This window comes from Pseudorca crassidens, chromosome 2 (assembly GCF_039906515.1).
Source record: "Pseudorca crassidens isolate mPseCra1 chromosome 2, mPseCra1.hap1, whole genome shotgun sequence".
NCBI classification, from domain to species: Eukaryota; Metazoa; Chordata; class Mammalia; order Artiodactyla; family Delphinidae; genus Pseudorca; species Pseudorca crassidens.
Window position 1 is genome coordinate 23014041 of NC_090297.1, and position 19438 is coordinate 23033478.

The following is a 19438-nucleotide window of genomic DNA, read 5'->3' on the forward strand; positions in this document are numbered from 1 at the left end:
CTTTATTTTATGCATATGAAAACTGAGGCTAGGAGAGGCCATGTGAATTGCTGAAGGTCTCTCAAGGCAAGTCAGGATGCGACCCCAGATTTATCTAACTTCAAAGCCTGTCCTTTTAACTGCTTTGTGGTGCCACGTCCTCTGCTGTCTAGAAGTCTGTCTTAGTACTGCAACCCGGGCCCTCCAGCTAAGATCACAGACAGGGCCTTCTTGCTTGGCACACAGGGGCCCCCAGAGCACTGAGAATTTCCCCAACACACACAGAGTACACAGCACATGCCCCCTGTACCTTCACAAACAGACACACACACACCGTGCACATACCTCTCACAGACACATTCACACGCAGGCAGGTACACACACATACACAGGCATGTACACACGCAAATGCTACCCTCACGCATGTGTCACACACATACACACACATGCACACACACCCAACCCTTGGAACTGACTCTCCACGACAGAGGAGTTATTGGGAGGGTCAGTGTCGGCGACTGGTACCTCCTTGTAGGGGGCTGGGCACCTGCTGGCAGGGATGGTGGTCTCTCCTTACAGGCAGGCCTCCAGGTTTGCAGAGTGGGTGAAGATGTGCAGTTCCTGGAACGGGAGGGGAGAATGGGAGGCTGGGGGAGGGGGCTGGAGCCTGAGGTTTCCCGGGAGGGCACAGGGGGTCATGAAGAGGATGGTATAAGCTCAAGGTTGGGGCAGGGGTGCTGCTCTGAGGTGGAGGCCAACTAGGACGATGGCGGGTTAGACGGGCCCTACTGCACCCAGCCTGCCCCCAGAGGTGGGAATGTTGATAACAGCAGGCGTGCTGACAGCTGCAGCCCACTGCGGCCCTGGTGCTTGCCGGTGCTTTACAGCCACTATCTCCTGTTTCCTTCATGACAGCCCTGTGGGAGGGGTGTGGAAGGAAGGAGCCACAGGAGGCCCTGGCGAGGGGTCCTGGCTGGACTGGGGCCGTGCACCTTACACTCCTGCTTGAAGCCGCAGCCCTCGGCCGTCTTCATCTGGTTGATGTGCTGCAAGAGGTCGGCCACACGCACCGCGGGATGCAGCTGCCCCGTGTGGTACGGGGAGCCCTTCCGGCCACACGGACGCCGCGGTGAGCCCCCCAGGAGGCTGCTGGCCTCAGTGACCCCACCACTGCGCTGGTCTCCTGTAGTCAGAGAAAGGGAAAGTGGTTTCTGATACACACGGGCCCCAGCCTGGGGAACCCCAGATGGACTCAGGGGGCCGAGGGAGGGAAGGGAGCACGGCCAGCGTGGAGGACGCCTGGGCTGTTTGCTGGAGCCAAGCAGCTGGCTGGGCCCACCCTGTGTGACCCTGGGTGGCCCCTTCCCTGCTGCATCTCAGTTTTCCCATCTGTAAACTGAGGGGATTGGTTCATATGAACTCGCAGGGCCCTTCTGGTTCGGCCCTGCCTGCTGTGATCCCGTGGTCCCCTCACCCTCCTGGGCTCCCCTGCAGGGCCCACCCCTCTGTGACTTCACGTGCTGCCTGCAGGGGGAAGTGCTCAGCAGAGCCCATGACATCCCTCCTTCCTTCCCCTCTTCCAGGGAACAATCTGGAACATTGACAACTCCCAGCAATTACCCCCATTCAAAGACAAGCAAGTCCCGAAACTAGCTGCTGCTGCCACCCCTTCTGCAGATTAACGGGAAGCACCTGAATAGAGGCGTTTCTCCTGCATAAGCATTTCCATTGTCAGCCCGAGGTGGAGAGGTTCACAGTGCCCCACAGGCCCCGGGAAACTATCCCCTCTCTCCAGACCACCCCTCCCCGGCTCCCCTGGTCAGCATCTCAGTCCTGGGATGGAGAAACATCCCCCACCCCCACCCCCGCCTCTAAAAACAGTTGTCGCAAGTATTTTGCCCTGTTTTATAGTTGCTTACAGTGGGAGGGAAGCCCCGCCGTGACTCCATCATGGCCAGAAACTCCACTGAGGCTTGGAGAGAAGTGATTTGCCACAGGTAATATTTCCCAAAGTGTGTTTCAGAGAACACCAGTTGTGCAAGGTCATTAAGTGGTAGTCCATTTACAAAATAAACATTCAACTTTTTAAAATGAATCTGGAAAATTTTGGTTGAAACAAAATTAAATAGCTCTGTTCCCTGCAGGACATCTCAGGACTTGCAACAAACTAACATGCATTGTGACTCTCCAGGAGGAGAGCAGAGGTAGCAACACTTCCCCGATTTCTTTTTTTTTCCAAGGAGGTTTTTCTTGTTTGCTTATTTCACTAAACATCTTTAGATAAAAAGTGTAATGGGGTGATTAAGAGCAAGGACTCTGTTAAGACAGCCTGAGTTTGAATCACAGTTATGCCACTAAGTGGCTGTGTATCCTTGGGGAAATTCCTAGCCCTTTCTGAACCTCAGTTTTCAAGCGCCAAATGAGGATAAAGTCACTACTATCCAATAGAGGTATTGTGATTATTAAGTGAGATGATGCATGAAAAATACCCAGTCCATTGTTGGCAACTGGTGAATGCCCACAGACAGCAGCTGTTGGTATTATTAGAATTTACTGTGAAGTCAGACACCCACTGAGTCCCAGAAAGCTGAGGGCAGTTCTCAGAGGAAAGAAGGAGCCGACAAGAGTGGTGCTTGACCTCCTTTTTTTTTCTCAAATAGGTCTTTATTGGAGTATAATTGCTTCACAGTACTGTGTTAGTTTCTGTTGTACAACAAAGTGAATCAGCCATATGCATACATATATCCCCATATCCTCTCCCTCTTGAGCCTCCCTCCCACCCTCTCTATCCCACCCCTCTAGGTCCTCGCAAAGCACTGAGCTGATCTCTCTGTGCTATGCGGCTGCTTCCCACCAGCCAACTATTTTACATTCGGTAGTGTATATATGTGGATGCTACTCTCACTTCGTCCCAGCTCCCCCCTCCCCTCCCTGTGTTCTCAAGTCCATTCTCTACATCTGTGTCTTTATTCCTGTCCTGCCCCTAGGTTCATCAGAACCATTTTTTTTTTTTAGATTCCATATATATGTGTTAGCACACGGTATTTGTTTTTCTCTTTCTGACTTACTTCACTCTGTATGACAGACTCTAGGTCCACCCACCTCACTACAAATAACTCAATTTCGTTTCTTTTTATGGCTGAGTAATATTCCATTGTATATATGTGCCACATCTCCTTTATCCATTCATCTGTCGATGGACACTTAGTTTGCTTCCATGACCTGGCTATTGCAAAAAGTGCTGCAATGAACATTGTGGTACATGTCTCTTTTTCATAATGATTTTCTCAGGGTATATGCCCAGTAGTGGAATTGCTGGGTCATATGGTAATTCTATTTTTAGTTCTTTAAGGAACCTACATACTGTTCTCCATAGTGGCTGTATTAATTTACATTCCCATCAACAGTGTAAGAGGGTTCCCTTTTCTCCCCACCCTCTCCAGCATTTGTTGTTCGTAGATTTTCTGATGATGCCCATTCTAACTGGTGTGAGGTGATACCTCATTGTAGTTTTGATTTGCATTTCTCTAATAATTAGTGATGTTGAGCAGCTTTTCATGTGCTTCTTGGCCATCTGTATGTCTTCTTTGGAGAAATGTTTATTTAGGTCTTCTGCCCATTTTTGGACTGGGTTGTTTGTTTTTTAATATTGAGCTGCATGAGCTGTTTATATATTTTAGAGATTAATCCTTTGTCTGTTGATTTGTTTGCAAATATTTTCTCCCATTCTGAGGGTTGTCTTTTCAGCTTGACCTGCCTTTAATCTGCCTTAGTGTAAGGATTTGGACCAGGACTTGAACTGTAGCTTTCGAGAGATGATTCTTAGAGGCAGCTGCAGCTAACACACATGCGGTCGGATTTCAAGAGAGAATTTTCTGCTGCTCGAGGAGCTCTCAGGAGCTCCGAAAGGGGGTACTGGGGACAAAGGATTACTCATGCTCTTTATGGAATCTGTGCTGACAACAGAGAACTCTCCAGGTGTAGGAGGAGGTATGAGAGGGCTCCGTGAAGGGCTGGCCGCCCTCAGGGGCTCAGAGAGCTGGGTGGGGGGGGGGCACACACAGGAGGAGCTCCTGGCTGGCTGAGGACAAGCAAATAGCACCACCTGATCAGGGTGATAGCAGGGGCAGAACGAATCAGGGCAGCCTCCTGGCTGAGTAGAAGGACGACACAAGATGTTCTGTAAATACAGCTGGTGGGCGGGGACAGGGCAGTGAGTGATGCTCTCAGCCCTGTGTACCCTGAGCCCAGGAAGATGGGCTCTCCCCAGCCACACAGCGGGGAGGTGGCAGCACCAGGATTCACACCCAGGCCTGTCGGACTCTGGGGTTCTGTTGTCCATCAGTCTTCCCCTATTGTCCCTCTTCTGGTAAAGAAACATTTATCAGGTGACTATGATAGAAACCCACTTTCCTGGCAAACCGTCTGGGTGGAATCTATTGGCACCCAGCAGGATCAAGGATGGGGGGCCAGCAGGATGGATGGGGCCCAGCGGGATCTGGGGGTTTTTCCAGGCAATGCTTTGAAGTCAGTGGGGCTCAAATTTCAATAGAAAGGGAAGCTCCCATCACGTCCCCTCCCACCAGCCTGCCACAACTTGCCTTGATATGTTAAGTCGATTTCTTTTGAAATTAATAAAACTTTTATTTCAGAATAGATTTAGATTTGCAGAAAAGTTGCAAAGATAGTACAGAGAGTTCTCATACATTCCAGACCCAGTTTCTCCTATAATTCACATCTTATCTGAGTTTGCTATAAATAATGAATCAATATTGATACATTATTATTAACTAAAGTCTATGCCATTTTTGGATTTCCTTAGTTTTTACCTAATATCCTTTTTCTGTTCCAGGATCCCACACAGGACTTAGTGTCATGTCTCCTTAGGTTCCTCTTGGCTGTCACAGTTTCTTAGACTTTTCTTTTTTTGATGGACTTAACAGTTTTGAGGATTACGGGTCAGATAATTTGTGGAATGTTTCTCAGTTGAGATTTTAAAAAATTGAGATGTAATTCACATGCCATAAAACGTACCCTTCTAAAGTATACAATTCAGTGGTTTTTTAGTATTTCCCAAGGTTGTGCAACCATTATCACTATGTAATTCCAGAACATTTTCATCACCCCAGAAAGAAATCCAGTGGCCATTAGCAGTCACCCCCCAAACCCTCCTTCCCCCAACCCTCTGGCAACCACTGATTCATTTTCTGTTTCTATGGAGTTCTATGTTCTGGACATTTCACATAAAGTGGATCCTACAACATGTGGCCTTTTGTGACTGACTTCTTTCCCTTAGCATAATGTTTTTCAGGTTTATTCATGTTGTAGCATGGATCAGTACTTCATTCCTTTTGAAAAAAATTTAAAAATTAAAAAAAAATTAAAAAATTGTTAATTGTGGTTAAACACACATAACATAAAATTTACCATCTTTAACTTACCGTTTTTAAGTGTGCTGTTCAAGAATGTTGAACAGTACATATATATGCACATTGTTATGCAACCAATTTCCAAAGCTTTTTAATCTGAAATTAGAGCCTCATTAAACAGCTCCCATCTTCCCCACCCTCCAGCTCCTAGCAACCACCCTTCTACTTTCTGTCTCTGTGAATTTAACTACTCTAGATGCTTCACATAAGTGGAATCATACGGTATTTGTCTTTCTGTGACTGGCTTATTTCATTTAGAATAATGTCCTCAAGGTTCATCCATGTTGTAGCGTCGCTCAGAATTTCATTCCTTTTTATGGCTGAATAATATTCCATGGCATGGATATACCACACTTTGCTTATCATTCATCTGTCAGTGGACCCTTGGGTTGCTTCCACCTCTTGGCTATCGTGAATAATGCTGTTACATGGATGTACAAAGATTTCTTCAAGATCCTGCCTTCAATTCTTTTGGATCTATATCTAGAAGTGGAATTGCTGGATCACATGGTAATCTCATAAGAATATGAAAAATTCATATTTTAATTTTTTGAGGAACTGCCATACTGTTTTTCACAGTGGCTGTACCATTTTGCATTCTCACCAACAGTGCAAAAGGGTTCCAACTTCTCCACATCCTCACCAAGACTTATTTTCCATTAAAAAAAAAAATAGTGGCCATCCTAATTAATGTAAGGTCTTCATTACTGTTTATGGAGAATAATATTCAATTGTATGAATGTATCACATTTTGTTTATCTATTCACTACTTGATGGACATTTTTGGGTTGTTTCCCTTTTTTGCTGTTATGAATAATGCTGATATGAACTTTTGTGTGTAAGTTTTTTTTTTTTTTTTTTTTGCGGTACGCAGGCCTCTCACTGTTGTGGCCTCTCCCGCTGCGGAGCACAGGCTCCGGACGTGCAGGCTCAGCGGCCATGGCTCACGGGCCCAGCTGCTCCGTGGCATGTGGGATCCTCCCGGACCGGGGCATGAACCCGTGCCCCCTGCGTCAGCAGGCAGACTCTCAACCACTGCGCCACCAGGGAAGCCCCTGTGTGTAAGATTTTTGCTTGAATATATGTTTTCAAATTTCTCATTTAACTTTTTGAGGAACTGTCAAATTGTCTTCCAAAGCAGCTGGACCATTTTACATTCCCACAGTAATATGAGGGTTCCAGTTTCTCCACATCCTTACCAATACTTGTTAGTGTTCATTTTAAAAATTGTAACTATGCCAGTGGGTGAGGTGATATTTTATTGTGGTTTTGATTTGCATTTCTCCCATGGTTAATAACGTTAATTATATTTTCATGTGCTGATTGGCCACTTGTATATCTCCTTTGGAGAAATGTCTATACAAATCCTTTGCCCATTTAAATATTGAATTATTTGTCCTTTTATCGTTGCGTTGTGAGAGGTCTTCATATGTATTGGATACTAGGCCCTTATCAGATGTATGATTTGCAAATATTTTCCCCCATTCTGTGGGCTGTATTTTCATTTTCTCGCGAGTGTCCTTTGAATCACAAAAGCTTTTAATTTCAGTGAAGTAAAAATGAGTGGCTTGTGCTTTAGGTGTCATATCTAAGAAACCGTTGCCTAATCCAAGGTCCTAAAGATTTATACTGTTTTCCTCTGAGAATTTTATAGTTTTAGTTTTTGCTTTTGACATTTGGATCCATTGTGAGTTAGTTTTGCATGTGGGGTGAGGTCCAAATGCTTTCTTTTGCTTGTGGATATCCAGTTGTCCCAGCATCGTTTGTTGAACCCCAGCTGGTTTTGTATGGTTTTTTTTCTCATGGTTATAGTGGGGTTATGAGTGTTTGGGTGGAAAGTACCATTTGCATCCCGTGATATTAAGGGTACATGCTATCAGCGTGACTTATCAGTGATGATGTTAGCCAATCACCTGGCTAAGGTAGTATTTGTCAGGTTTTTCTACAAAAGTTACTCTTTTCCACTTTTCATACTGCACTTGTTGAAAGGAAGTCATGCTGTGTAGCCCACACTTAAGGAGGAGTTAGGTTCCATCTCCTTGAGTGCCGAGAATCTACCTAAATTATTCTGAATTCTTCTGCATGGGAGATTTGTCTAATCTCCTCCATTTATTAATTTATTTAATCATTTATTTAAATTACTGTGGACTCATGAATATTTTTTTCTACTTGGGGTTTTATAATCTGATACTACTTTATTTACTTTGTTGCTCAACTGTTTCTGGCTTTGGCCATTGGGGGCTTCTCCCCTGGGCTCCTGTGTTCCTTTGACATTTTCCCGTCATTGTATGTGTATGTGTTTCGTACTTCCTGTTTACTTTCTGGCACGACAAGCTACTCCAGGCTCCTCTAGTACACTTCCTGACTTAGTTCCTAGAATCAGCCATTTCCCCAAGGATTCTTCGTTCCTTTTGTTGGGAAAAGGTATTAGAATCCAAATCTTGATGCTATGTGTGTTCCCTCAGTCCATTAAAAAAAAACAACTTGCATGTTAAGAAAGTGTCAAAATGAACATGGCTTTAGGATATAAACCACAGGAGTTAGGTTCCTACTCCTTGGAGAAGAAAGGACAGAGGTGGAGACTGGGCCAGTGGGCGGTGAGTGGGGAACGGACATAGAAAGTACTAAGACCCCCTTCCAGCCTCCTGAGCACAGCTTGAACTTCCACCCGACCTTTGACCCTGCTCTGCACTCTGGATCAGTTTCAAATGAATGATTTTTCTCCTCATTTGTAGGCATATTTTTCTGCTTCTTTGAGCGTCTGGTATCTTTTGATTGGGTGCCAGACATTGTCTATTTCACCTGGCTGGAGGCCAGATGTTTTTGTGTTCCTATAAATATTCTTGCGCTTTGTTCTGGGATACGGTTAAGTTACTTGGAGACAGTTTGATCCTGCTGGGTCTTGCTTTTAATATTTGTTAGGTGGGACCAGGGCAGTGCCCAGTAGAGGGTTAATTATTCTTCACTCCTTTTATAACTCTGTGTCAGTCTGTGTCTACATCCTAAATTTTCCGAAAGCTTCTTCAGTACCAGGATAATACCTGTGTCTTCTCTGTATTTTAAGTGTGAGTACTGGTACCCAGTAGGAGCACAACAGATGCTTCAATGTTGGTTAGGGGTAATATAGAAATCATCTGATATGGTGAAGACCATGGAAGGGCTTGATTTTATTCACTCAGGAGGGTGGAGGAGGGGAGCCTGGAGGCCAGGAAGAAGGGGCAAAGGGGCCGGGGTGGGGCAACAGGGGGCACAGCTCCATGACTGAAGTGCCAGACCAGACAAAGGGGAAAGGACTTAGGACGCATGCTGATACTGGAGGAGAGCCAGGTCTGAACCTGAGACTGACCACAAAGCCAGCCCTTGTAACCTCCACGCAGGAGGACGATGGAGGCAGGAGAGACAGAGCAGAGGAGGGAAGCTCAGAGACAGGGCCGTGGAGGAGGGGCTGACGCCAGGCCAGGCCGGGGTGGGGGCAGGGGCTCCCCAGGAGGGGCGGGGCTCTGAGGCAGGTACGCTACTTACGGGTAGTAGGAGTAGGCATAGTGGTCTCTCCTGGCAGCGTGCAAAGAGAACAGCACAGGTGGGCCACGGTCCTTCCCCAGGCCGGGCCCAGGGCAGCACCCCCAGCAGGGAGGGGCCTGGTGCTTTCCGTGCCGGGGACGGGGTTGGCCGGGAACCGACAGGTCAGAAGGGCCTTCGTTGACCCAAGGGCTGGCCGGGCTCAGTCTCTGAGGACCAGGACCCAAGGTCCCTTCTAGAACCTTCCCCAAGCCCACTGCTGGAGTGAGAAGGAGGTGGGGAAAGGGCCTGGAGGGAAGCAGAGCTTTCACACAGTCATACACACATGCGTTCACAAAGAGAAACGCACTGCACGCTCACGTATGCAGACACACTCATCTGGATACACACGCTCATACATAGAAACACAATGACACACTCATGCACTTACAAACACAGATATTTACACACATGCAGACACTCGTACACACGTATTCAAACACACACACTGACACACACAGGTACATACACAAACACACGCTCACACACAGACGCCTGAGTTCACACACACGGACACCCCCACTCACACACTCAAGGTAACTGCCGCACTCTCCCCTGCAGACAGTCCCCCCTGCGGTCCCCGTGCCGCCCACCCCTGCAGGCCCCTCTGCCCCGGACGGGACAGCCCTCTGCACGCACCTGTGCCTGGGAGGGAACAAGTGGCCAGGGCAGGGGACACTGTGGCCTCGTCACCCACCCAGACTGCCCCTGGGTGTGGGGTCCATGAAAGGAGCCGGGTCACCCCCTCACGGGCACCCAGAGCACAGGGGGCTCAAGAGCCCTGACCTGACCGCCAGGTACCAGCAGTGAGGAGTGGGGGCAGGTCTGATTCCCAGCTCCCAGGTGGGGAAGCCAGTCCCAGAGAGTCACGGTCTGCCTGGGGCTCTTGGGGGTCAGCGAGAGTCCAGAGCAGGCCCAGGACCCTGCCCTCAGAGCCAGCTCCCCCTGTGGCCCCGTCCAGGCCCCCTCCAGGTCCTCCACTCACCCGCCCCACGTCACCCATCATGGGGGAGGGAAGGGAAGGAGAGTGGAGGGGAAGACTGAGGCCCAGCCAGGGCAGGAGATTGGCTCGAGGTCACACAGAATGTCACCCACCCCAGGGACAGAGGGTGCCGTCCAGGGCCCTGAGCTGGTCACAGAGCGTGGGGTGGGTGGAGGAGGGCAGCATGTCATGTGGGCTGGGTGTGAGTTTGGAAATTAGGCAGACCTGGGTCAATCCTGGTTCCGCCTCTTGTTATAGACAAGCTATTTTGTAAACGATAAACCCAGATCCTGCTCCTCTTCCCTTGCCTAAAACCCCTCACTGGATTCCCGGGGAGTCTAGAATAAAACCCACACTCTGTCCTATGGCCTACGAGGCCCTCTGTCATCTGGCCCCTTCATCCCAAAGTATCACAAATCCCTAATTCTGGGGCTGCAAGGTGCGGGAACGCCTTAAGGCAGAAGCGCAGGGGACTCTGGGAGCGGATGACGAGGGCACTGGCAGTCCTCCCTTCCATCCCCTGGATCTATCCCTAGGTGAAATAGCTGAGGCTCCAAATGCCACCCCTGGGCCCTGGTTCTTGGTCCTGGGGCGCCCATGACAAGAGCTCTTTCAGAGGCCCAGGCAGAATGACTCAGAAGCTACAATACTGGATTTTGAGGTAAAGAAAAGAAAAGCTAGAAATGGGATGGAAGGGAATGACTTGTGCCCTTTCCCCTGGGTCACCAGGATGCTCTGAGATCCCCCGTGGCCTTGAGCCTGACATCCAGGTGCTGATGGCAGACTTGTGTCTTCTGGTCCCGACTTGTGTGTTTCTCTCTATTTTTATCACTTTACTGAATGGCCTTTTGCTGTGAGCTCCTCTAAATCTTCTGTGGACCAGAGCCGAGAGTAGATAATGAACGCTGACAAACTGAAATGCATCCTGTCACAGACTTGGCAGGGCACACCCCGTACTGACAGCCTGTGCTCTGGGAGGTACAGAAACACCTTTGCGTGCTGTCCAGCTCTTTCTTCCGTGCTTTGAAGTTGCAGGGAATCGCCCCGGTGTCCTGGTCACCAGCCCATTCGTCGTCTGTCACTAGCCTGTTGTGAATACCAGCCCAGGCCCTGGCCCCCCCGTCCCAGCAGGAGATGATAATAATTGACACTAGCATGAGCAAAGCACATCTTGATCTGGGATGATCCCCGTTATGCAGGTAAGGACAGGGAGCTCAGAGAGGGCAGGAGATGTGCCCAAGGTCACACAGCAAGGTCCTCTGGAGACTGGAACTCCCAGATCTTTCATTGACTGCTTGTCATGTGGCTTCCCCCACCAACGCCCTCTCTGGCCCTTACCATACCCCTGACTTCTGCTCATAGGCTCCCTGAGTGGTCAAAGAAAGGAGAAGTTTGTGTTTCCCACCTCCTCCCTTTCCTGGGTCACACCCAGTGTCACACCCATGCTGGCAAACACTTGACTGGTCACACATACCCCCCAGTTCCCTCCCCACCCCCCATGCACACACCACGCCCATCTGCACGTACACCCCGACCTGTGCCCCCGACCCTACTCTCATACACACCTCTGCTCTCCCATGACCCTCCTGCTTCCAGCACTTTCTCCCCAGCAGAGGCAACCCCACGGTGCTATCAGGTCCCATAGGAGGCAAAGGTTCAGATGAGGAACCATGTTTTGGCCATTCCAGAGAGATCATCCTCTCTCGCCGGCTGCCCTAGCTTCTGGAAAGCCCATCCTCATGTCTCCCTGGGCAGGACCTTGCAGGAGAAAAGCTGGGAATAAGCATGACCTCCATCTCTATCCTGGTCTGAGTTGGGATGCTCTGGATGGGCCTGGCCAGTCCCCTCTCCTGGCTGGACATGCTCCAATGATGCCATGACACCCATGGCCTCAGAGGGGGAGGTGACCGTGGGCTTCCCGCCTGCCCAGGATCACAGAAGTCCTCAGACATTCTTAGCCCTGAGTGGGAGACTGAAGGAGGACAGGGTGAGCTGACCTGGGTGGGGGGCTCTGGGTCAGAGGAGGGGCCTCTTCCCTCATGCCTCTGAAGGGCTCACTGTGGGTCTGTGTCAATCTCAGCAGCACCATCAGTTCCATACCCTGGCCCCTCATTGATCCCAGAACTCCTGGTGTGGAGGGGTGATGTGAGGAGGGGGAGGATGCCATCACCTGGGACCGCTGTGAGGCTTGGTCCTTTCCCCAGAAGACCCCAACTCCATCTCAGTGTGGAAGGAACAGGGTCTGAGGGTAAGAAAGATGGAGCTGTGTGACTTTGGGCAAGTACCTTGACCTCTCTGTGCCTCAGTTTCTTTGTCTGTAAAACGGGATAATAATGCTGCCTCCCTGGTAGGGTTGTAAGCATCTCGCCTGTACTGCAGGTAACAGCCTGGCACACAGGAGGAGCTCCATCCATGTGGGCTGCTGGTATTGGGGCCAGGTTTGCCACCTGCAGCTGTCTGACCTTGAGGAAGTCATTTCCCCTCTCTGTGTCTCCAGCCCAGCCTGAAACGGGGTCCATTGTATAAAAGCACAGAGACACAGGTGGTGAAGATCAAATGGGAGTTTCAATGATTTAAAAAAAACCCAGGATGTCTGTGTACCGATCGGAATACACGGAACTCAGCAGAAGGTGCAGTGCAGATGGTTATTACTGCCCGGGCTCTGCTACTTCCCCTCCCCACCCCGTCGGGTCTCTCCTCGGTGGTCTCCCAGCCCCTCCAGCTGCCTGCTAATGAGCCAGAGGCTTCAGTAATGAGGCTGCTTCACCATTTAATGCACTAGAACAGCCTTGGAGGGAGAGGGGACGGGGTGGGGGGAGGACAGGGCAGAGGGGGAGGCTGGCTCACCACGGCCTGGCAGCTCCAGAGTCTGCAGAGTCACTCTCCCCAGTCTAGAGCAATCAGTAGAGGGGAGTGAAGGGCACGCCCTACTCTTCTTGTGAAAGTCCCCTGCCCATGAAGTGAGGACCTGAATGTGAGCGCAGCCTACGCCCAGCAGCTGCTCACTGGCCTCCCCAACTCTAGGCTCAACCCCCTCCCCATCTAATCCCTGTCTGCCCCAGAGTGAGTCTGAAAAACCCCTCAGGTGTCACGGTGTCCCTTCCTGGACCCCATGGGGCCTACAATGGCTCCCCCTGCTGCTTTCTGGGCCCGGGGCCAGGCCCGTCCTCCTCACCACCAGGCCTTTGCACATGCTGTTCCCTCCTCTGTCTCCACTGCCCCTCCTTGGGCTCCCGTGGCCCCCGAGCTTCTCCAGTCGGCTCTCCTCTGCACTGCAAGTGACTGTTTATGCCTCCATCCTCCCATGGCACCGGAAGCCCCTTGGGATCTGTGTCTGGCTCAGTTACTGCTATCTCCCCACTGTGTAGGGGGAGGTCCCTGACACCTTAGCCAGCATTTATTGAGCGCTGACTGTGTGCTGGGGACCGTGCTCAGCCTTTACAGGCATATGTCAATTAACCTTCAAAGTCATCTTCAAGGACACAGGACAGCATCGGGTCTGGGAGCACAGGCTTGAAGGCCAGGCCTGCTGGACTTGAACCTGCCTCTGCATTTACTGGCTGGAGAAATCTTTATGGAGTTACATAAGCTTGCTGTGCCTCAGTTTCCTCTGGTAGGATGGGGTGAGTAGCGATGGCACCTGCCTCATGGAGTTGCTATGAGGATTTAAAGAGGAGTTCATATAATCTATATGGCTTAAAACAATGCCTGTCACAGAGTCAGCGCTGGCTGTTAGCATCGTCCCATTTTACAGATGAGGAAGCCAACAGAGGAGGAAAGTCACTTGCCCAAGATCTCAGCAACGAGACGGTAGAGTTAGAATGTGAATCCAAGAGCTACCTGACCCTAAAGTACTTTTAGTAACTAAGCCTCAGGACCTTTGCCTTCGTGAGTCTCAGTTTCCCCATCTGTAAGTTGAAGGGGCTGGAGTGCGTGGTGCCTGGGGTCCAAGTGCTAATACTCGCAGCCTCTATGATTCTCAGTGGAGATTTCAGACTCGGAGCAGCTTCAAAACCCATGCGCTCCTTTTGTACATTCAAACCAGGATCTTGGCCACAGCGCCTGGATGACGTACCAGATTTCTGGCAGGCAGTGGCTGGCAGGTTGGCCTGAAGTGAGGTGGGCTGGATTCAGCAGGTGAAGCTTTGGAGGAGGTGCTTCTGGGGGACCCCCAGTGTTGGAATGCAACGGGACAGAAAAGTTGGGCTCCAACTGGTACTTGCTACCACAAGTCACAGGCAGAAGGTTCAGGAACACCATTGGCTTCTGCAGGAGCCAGCTGACAGTATCCCCTTCAGAGCTGGAGCTGCCTGTGCAAACCCTGCTGGCTACAGAGGCCCTGGGATGGGGTGAAAGCCTTGAGCTGAGAGGGGTGGAAACCAGATTCTAATAGGGGGGCACCTACCATATGCCTGATGCTTTCCATACTCTGTTCCATTTTTATCCCTCACATCCCGCTGCAGATGGAAAGTTGTCCATTCCCAAATCCAACCACCCCGTAACTTCCTCTCTTCACCTAACTCAGGCCCCCCCCCAACCCCACCCCATCCCATCTCTCATCCAGTGTTTCAACAGCCTCTGCACTGGGAGCCTGTTATGTTCCCACAGATCACAGTAGACAGAGGACATCTCCCTGAGACCCAAGTCAAATTATGTCCCCTTATTCCTCCACTGATCCTTTAATGACCTCTCCTCCCCCTTCTCCACTGGCCTACAGAGACCTGGATGATCTATTTCCTTAGGTCCTTCTGCAGCCATTGACCTCCTTGCTGCTCTGGGAGTACATCAAACTCATCCCCACCGCAAGGCTTTGTCACTGGGGAGCTCAGGGTTTCACCTGCATGGCTCTGTTGTTGAGTCTTTCTGGTCTTAGCCTAAAGGTCACCGCCTCGTAGAGGCCTTTTCTGAACTCCTGTCTAAAGGAGTCCCCCCCACCACCCAAGTCCCTGTGCTTTAGTGCATCTCTCCATTTCCTTTCCAGGCTCTGTTCTATGCACACAGGACACAGCAGTGAGCAGGACCTGTCTTTGTCCTTGGACCCTTGTGGGCTCTATTGAAGGTGGAAGGATGGGAATCGATATTAGTTGAAGACTCCCCCCACCCCACACATAAATATGCACATGCAATTGATGGTGCCACACAGGAAGCACATGGGTTGCCATGGAAACACGTAAGGGGGCTGACCTATTGTAGGGGTTTGGGAGGGCTTCTGTGTTCATATCTAAGAATGACAACACATATATAAAGGATGGGACTTCCGTTTCTTCCAAGATGGAGTAGCCCCAGGCCTCCCAGGTCTTCCCACTTACAACTAATAACCCTGGACATAACACAACAACAAGCATGGGAAGACTCTGAAAGATGGAAAGAAGAAGGTAGCCTGCCTTGGGAATCTCAGAGGAATGACGAGGTGGTTTCCTTATTGCCTCCCATGTATACCGACAGAGTGCTGCAGAAGCCTCCAACCCAGAACCACAAATAGACACAGACTAAAAAAGCTCCAAGAAAAAGCTGCCACTCTAGCCAATTACTGGGGAAAGGGTGGCTAATAGCAGAAAAACTTCTTGTCAAAATCTGCCTTTACTCCAGTCAAAAAGCAACAGAAGAACTCTCTTCCCCCACCCCTCTGCATTTTCAGTGGGACAGAGCAGGAAGCTGAAGTCCCCCCTGCCCCACCCCCTTTGCAAGGAAGCGTAGATGCCCTGATTCCCCTGCCAGAGTAGTGTCAGATGGGTCTAGTCATGAGCTAAGCATCTGCTCCCACCTGGCAGCAATGAGACTTATGGTGATAGAAGGTGCAGCTATTCACACTCAATGCCCCCATCCATCATCCAGCTGGTATCAGTGGGACCCAGAGAAAAGAGTCTCCCCACCTGGCAACAATGAGGCAGAATGAGGGGGTGGTGGCAGGGCTAGTTGACACTCTGCTTCTCTTCTTCCCCTCCCTTGGTGTCAGCAGGACCCAATGGGAAGCTCAGCTCCTGCCTCCACCCTGCAGCAACAAAGCGGCATGAGTCAGCCCTCAGCTTTCCCATTCCTGGTGTCAGTAGGGCACTGGGAAGCTGAGCTTAATATCTGCATTCAGCAGCAACAAGAGGGTAGAGTGGGTGTCCAATTTCCAGGCATGCTGGGGGGAGCTGAGCATATACACCCATCTGGCCTCTTGCTATAACAGCTGCCAAAACAAACAAACGACCCCCCTCCACAAAACCCAAAAAGCCACACACACACAGACCAAAAGAAATAAAAGATTAAATAGAATCCAGAGTCTTATAATATACAAAATGTCCAGGATACAAAAACAAAACAAAACAAAACAAAAAACAACTCATCATACCAGGAACCAGGAAAGTCACAACTTGAATGAGAAAGATAATCAACAGATGTCAACACTGAGATGAGTCAAATGTTGGAGTAATCTGACAAGGATTTAAAGCAGCCATCACAAAAATGATTCAATAAACAATTATGAATTCTCTGGAAACAAATGAAAAACATCTCAGCAAAGAAATCTAAGTTATAAAAAAGAACCAAATGGAAATTATAGTACTAAAATATACAATAACAAAAATAAAAAACTCAGTGAATGGCTTGACAGTAGAGTGAAGATGATAGAAGATAGAATCAGTGAACTTGAGGATGGATCAACAGACTTACCCAGTCTGAGCAACAGAGAGAAAATAGACTGAAACAAACAAACAAACAAACAGAGTTTCAGAGACCAGAGGGACAATAGCAAAAGAACTAACAATGATATCATTAGAGTCTCAGAAGGAGAGGAGAGAGAGTGGGACTAAAAATGTATTTGAAGAAATAATGGCTAAAACCCCCCCAATTTAATGAAATACATACACCTACAGATTCAAGAAGCTGAGCAAATTCCAAATAGGATAAACTCAGAGAAACTGATGCCAAGTCATTATAATTAAATGTTCAAAAACTAAAGACAATGAAAAAGTCTTGAAAGCATCCAGAATGAAACTACTTGTTACTTATAAGTTACATTAGTTTGAATGACAGTGGATATCTCTTTTGAAACTGTGGAGGCTCAGGTTAAGTGGTACAACAGTTTTTCAGGTACAGAGAGAAAAGAACTGTCAACCATGAATTCTATATCTGATGAAAATATCCTTCAAGAATTAGGGGAAAGTAAAGACATTTTCAGATGAAGAAAAACTAAGAGAATTTATTGCTAGAAAATGTATCCTTAGAGAATGGATGAAAAGAAATTGTCTAAACAGAAAGAAAATGGTAGCAGAAGGAGGCTTGGAAATTCAAAAAGGAATGAAGACTGTCAGAGTGGATAGGGGTAAATAGAATATGCAATCTTTTCTCTCATGAGTTTTCTTACATATTTTGTGGTAGAGGCAAAATTTAAAAACCATCTACTGTGGTATTCAGTATCTCTAAGGGGAGTGTTTAAGTCTATGATACTTAAAAAGTGTGAAGGGTAAAGGGATCTCAATGGAAGTAAGGTGTTAACACTTAACTCTTAGTGGTAAAACATCAATACCAGTAGAGTACAATAAGTTATGTACATATCTCATAATACTTAGAGCAAACACCAATAAAACTATGATAGACTCAAAACACTAAATAAATCAACATGGAATCCTAAAAATATGTTCAGGTAATGCACAGGAAGGTAGAAAGATAAAGAGGAATAGGAAACAAAGAAACCAAACAGAAAATAAAAAATAACATCATAGCCCTAAGCCCTAACATAGCACTAATTAAATGTAAATGGGCTAAATACACTAATTAAAAGTCAGAGATTGGCAGAGTAGACCAAAAACAAAATAAAATAAACAATTACCCCAAGAACACATGATCCAACAATATGCTATGTACAAGTAACTCACTTCAAATACAACAACGTAGATGGGGTGAAATTATAAGAATGTAAAAAGATACACCATGAAAATATTGATTAAAGAAGTAGGAGCAGGTGATGGTATATGGTGGTTGGAACTGGCTGTGTGGCCTGTAGGCTGCAGGGCAGCCCTTGTTCCAAGGCCATGCACTATTCATCACCAATAATCTGGGCTGTGGCACTCTCATGGAGGCTGGGGACAATACATACCAGTCCTGGGAGATTTGTGCCTGGCCTTGACAGAAGTTTGACCCAAGGTGCTCATCAAGCACGTTTGTGGTGGCCTACAGCATGGGCCCCTTCATACAATGCTGATACCTTTGCCTGGACTACCTGCTCCCTGTGTCCAACTGCTGTGGCCTCCTAAACATCGTCAGGAAGGTCCTTGTCAACCAGTTGATGGTTTTCCCTGTGCTGGGTCTCTGGTACTTCTTGGAGGGCTGGATGCTGGCTGAGAGCTGCCAGGAGCTGTGGGACAAGTTCTGGGAATTCTTCAAGGCTGACTGGTATGTGAGGCCAGCTGAGCAGCTGGTGAATTTCTATTCATGGCTCCTACCTACCCCCAGTTCTGAGTCACCTACACCAACAGCCTGATACTGGGCTGGGACAGGTACCTCTCCTACCTGAAGTACCAGATCCTAGGCCTTGTGATGCTCCCAGGCTTTGTGGTCCTGTGTACCATGCAGACTGAACTGCCTCACCCCCCAACATGATGTCAGACAGGGCAAGGCTAACCCCCTCAGCTGACTATCCTCCTGGGAGGGAAGGGGAATGGGCTCCCATGGCAGGCCAGGCCAGGGTCCTGGGCTGAATCCTAGCCTCACCCAACTTCTGAGCATCTAGCTGGGCTGTCCCTTCGAAACCCTCTGCCTGGCCTCAGTTTCCTTACCTGGAACAAAACCATGAAGATGGACAGGCATCACCCAGCCCTTCTCACCAGGAGCCTCAGTGACTGGTGACTGAGATGTCACATCCTCAGCACTGGGTCCCAGCCAGTCAGCCAATTCCAACCCCCAAGTCTTCAACACTGCTGTGGGCAGGGCTCTGGTCTGAGCAGCTGCACTGAGCTCCCTCAAGCCCTGGGACTAGGGTAGGGACAACATCCATCCTCCAAAAGCAGTGTCCAGCCTGGAGTTGGTTCCCAGAATCTGGAACCTTAGGCAGGGTTTCATCTTTCTCTGGTCATGGACTATAGAGATTCCATTAAATTCTCTTGGTAATTAAAAAAAAAAAACCCAGGAGTGGTCATATTAATATCAGATAATGTAGAATTCAGAGCAAAGAAAATTACTAGACAGAGAGGAAAGAGGGACATTACATAATGTTAAAAGAATCAACTCACCAAGAAGACATAACAATCCTAAACATATATGCACCAAATAATAGAGCCTCAAAATACATGAAGCAAAAACTGATAAAGTTGAAAGGAGAAACGGACAAATCCACCATTATAGCTGGTGACTTCAAAACCACAGTTTCAGCAATTGATACCACTAATATACAGAAAATCAGCAAAAATCTAGAGCAGAGCAAACAATCAAGAGGATCTAATTGACATATACAGAATGCTCCATCCAAAACACACATTAATTTTCAAATGCCCATGGACCATTCTCC

The 19438-nt window shown here is 48.6% G+C and overlaps 1 protein-coding gene and 1 pseudogene across 1 annotated transcript in view; one reads left to right on the forward strand and one right to left on the reverse strand.

Annotated features, from left to right (window-relative positions):
- Window positions 1-552: 552 nt before the first annotated feature.
- The window catches only part of LOC137208739 (receptor-type tyrosine-protein phosphatase U-like), a 274206-nt gene continuing 255320 nt past the window's right edge, over window positions 553-19438 (reverse strand). The window contains exons 2-3 of the mRNA XM_067709316.1: window positions 954-1162; window positions 553-600 (exon numbers count right to left, since the gene is read on the reverse strand). Of these exons, the coding sequence (XP_067565417.1) occupies window positions 553-600; window positions 954-1162 (257 nt within the window). The remainder of the gene's footprint in view (window positions 601-953; window positions 1163-19438) is intronic.
- LOC137212376 (mpv17-like protein 2) lies at window positions 17900-18555 on the forward strand (annotated as a pseudogene).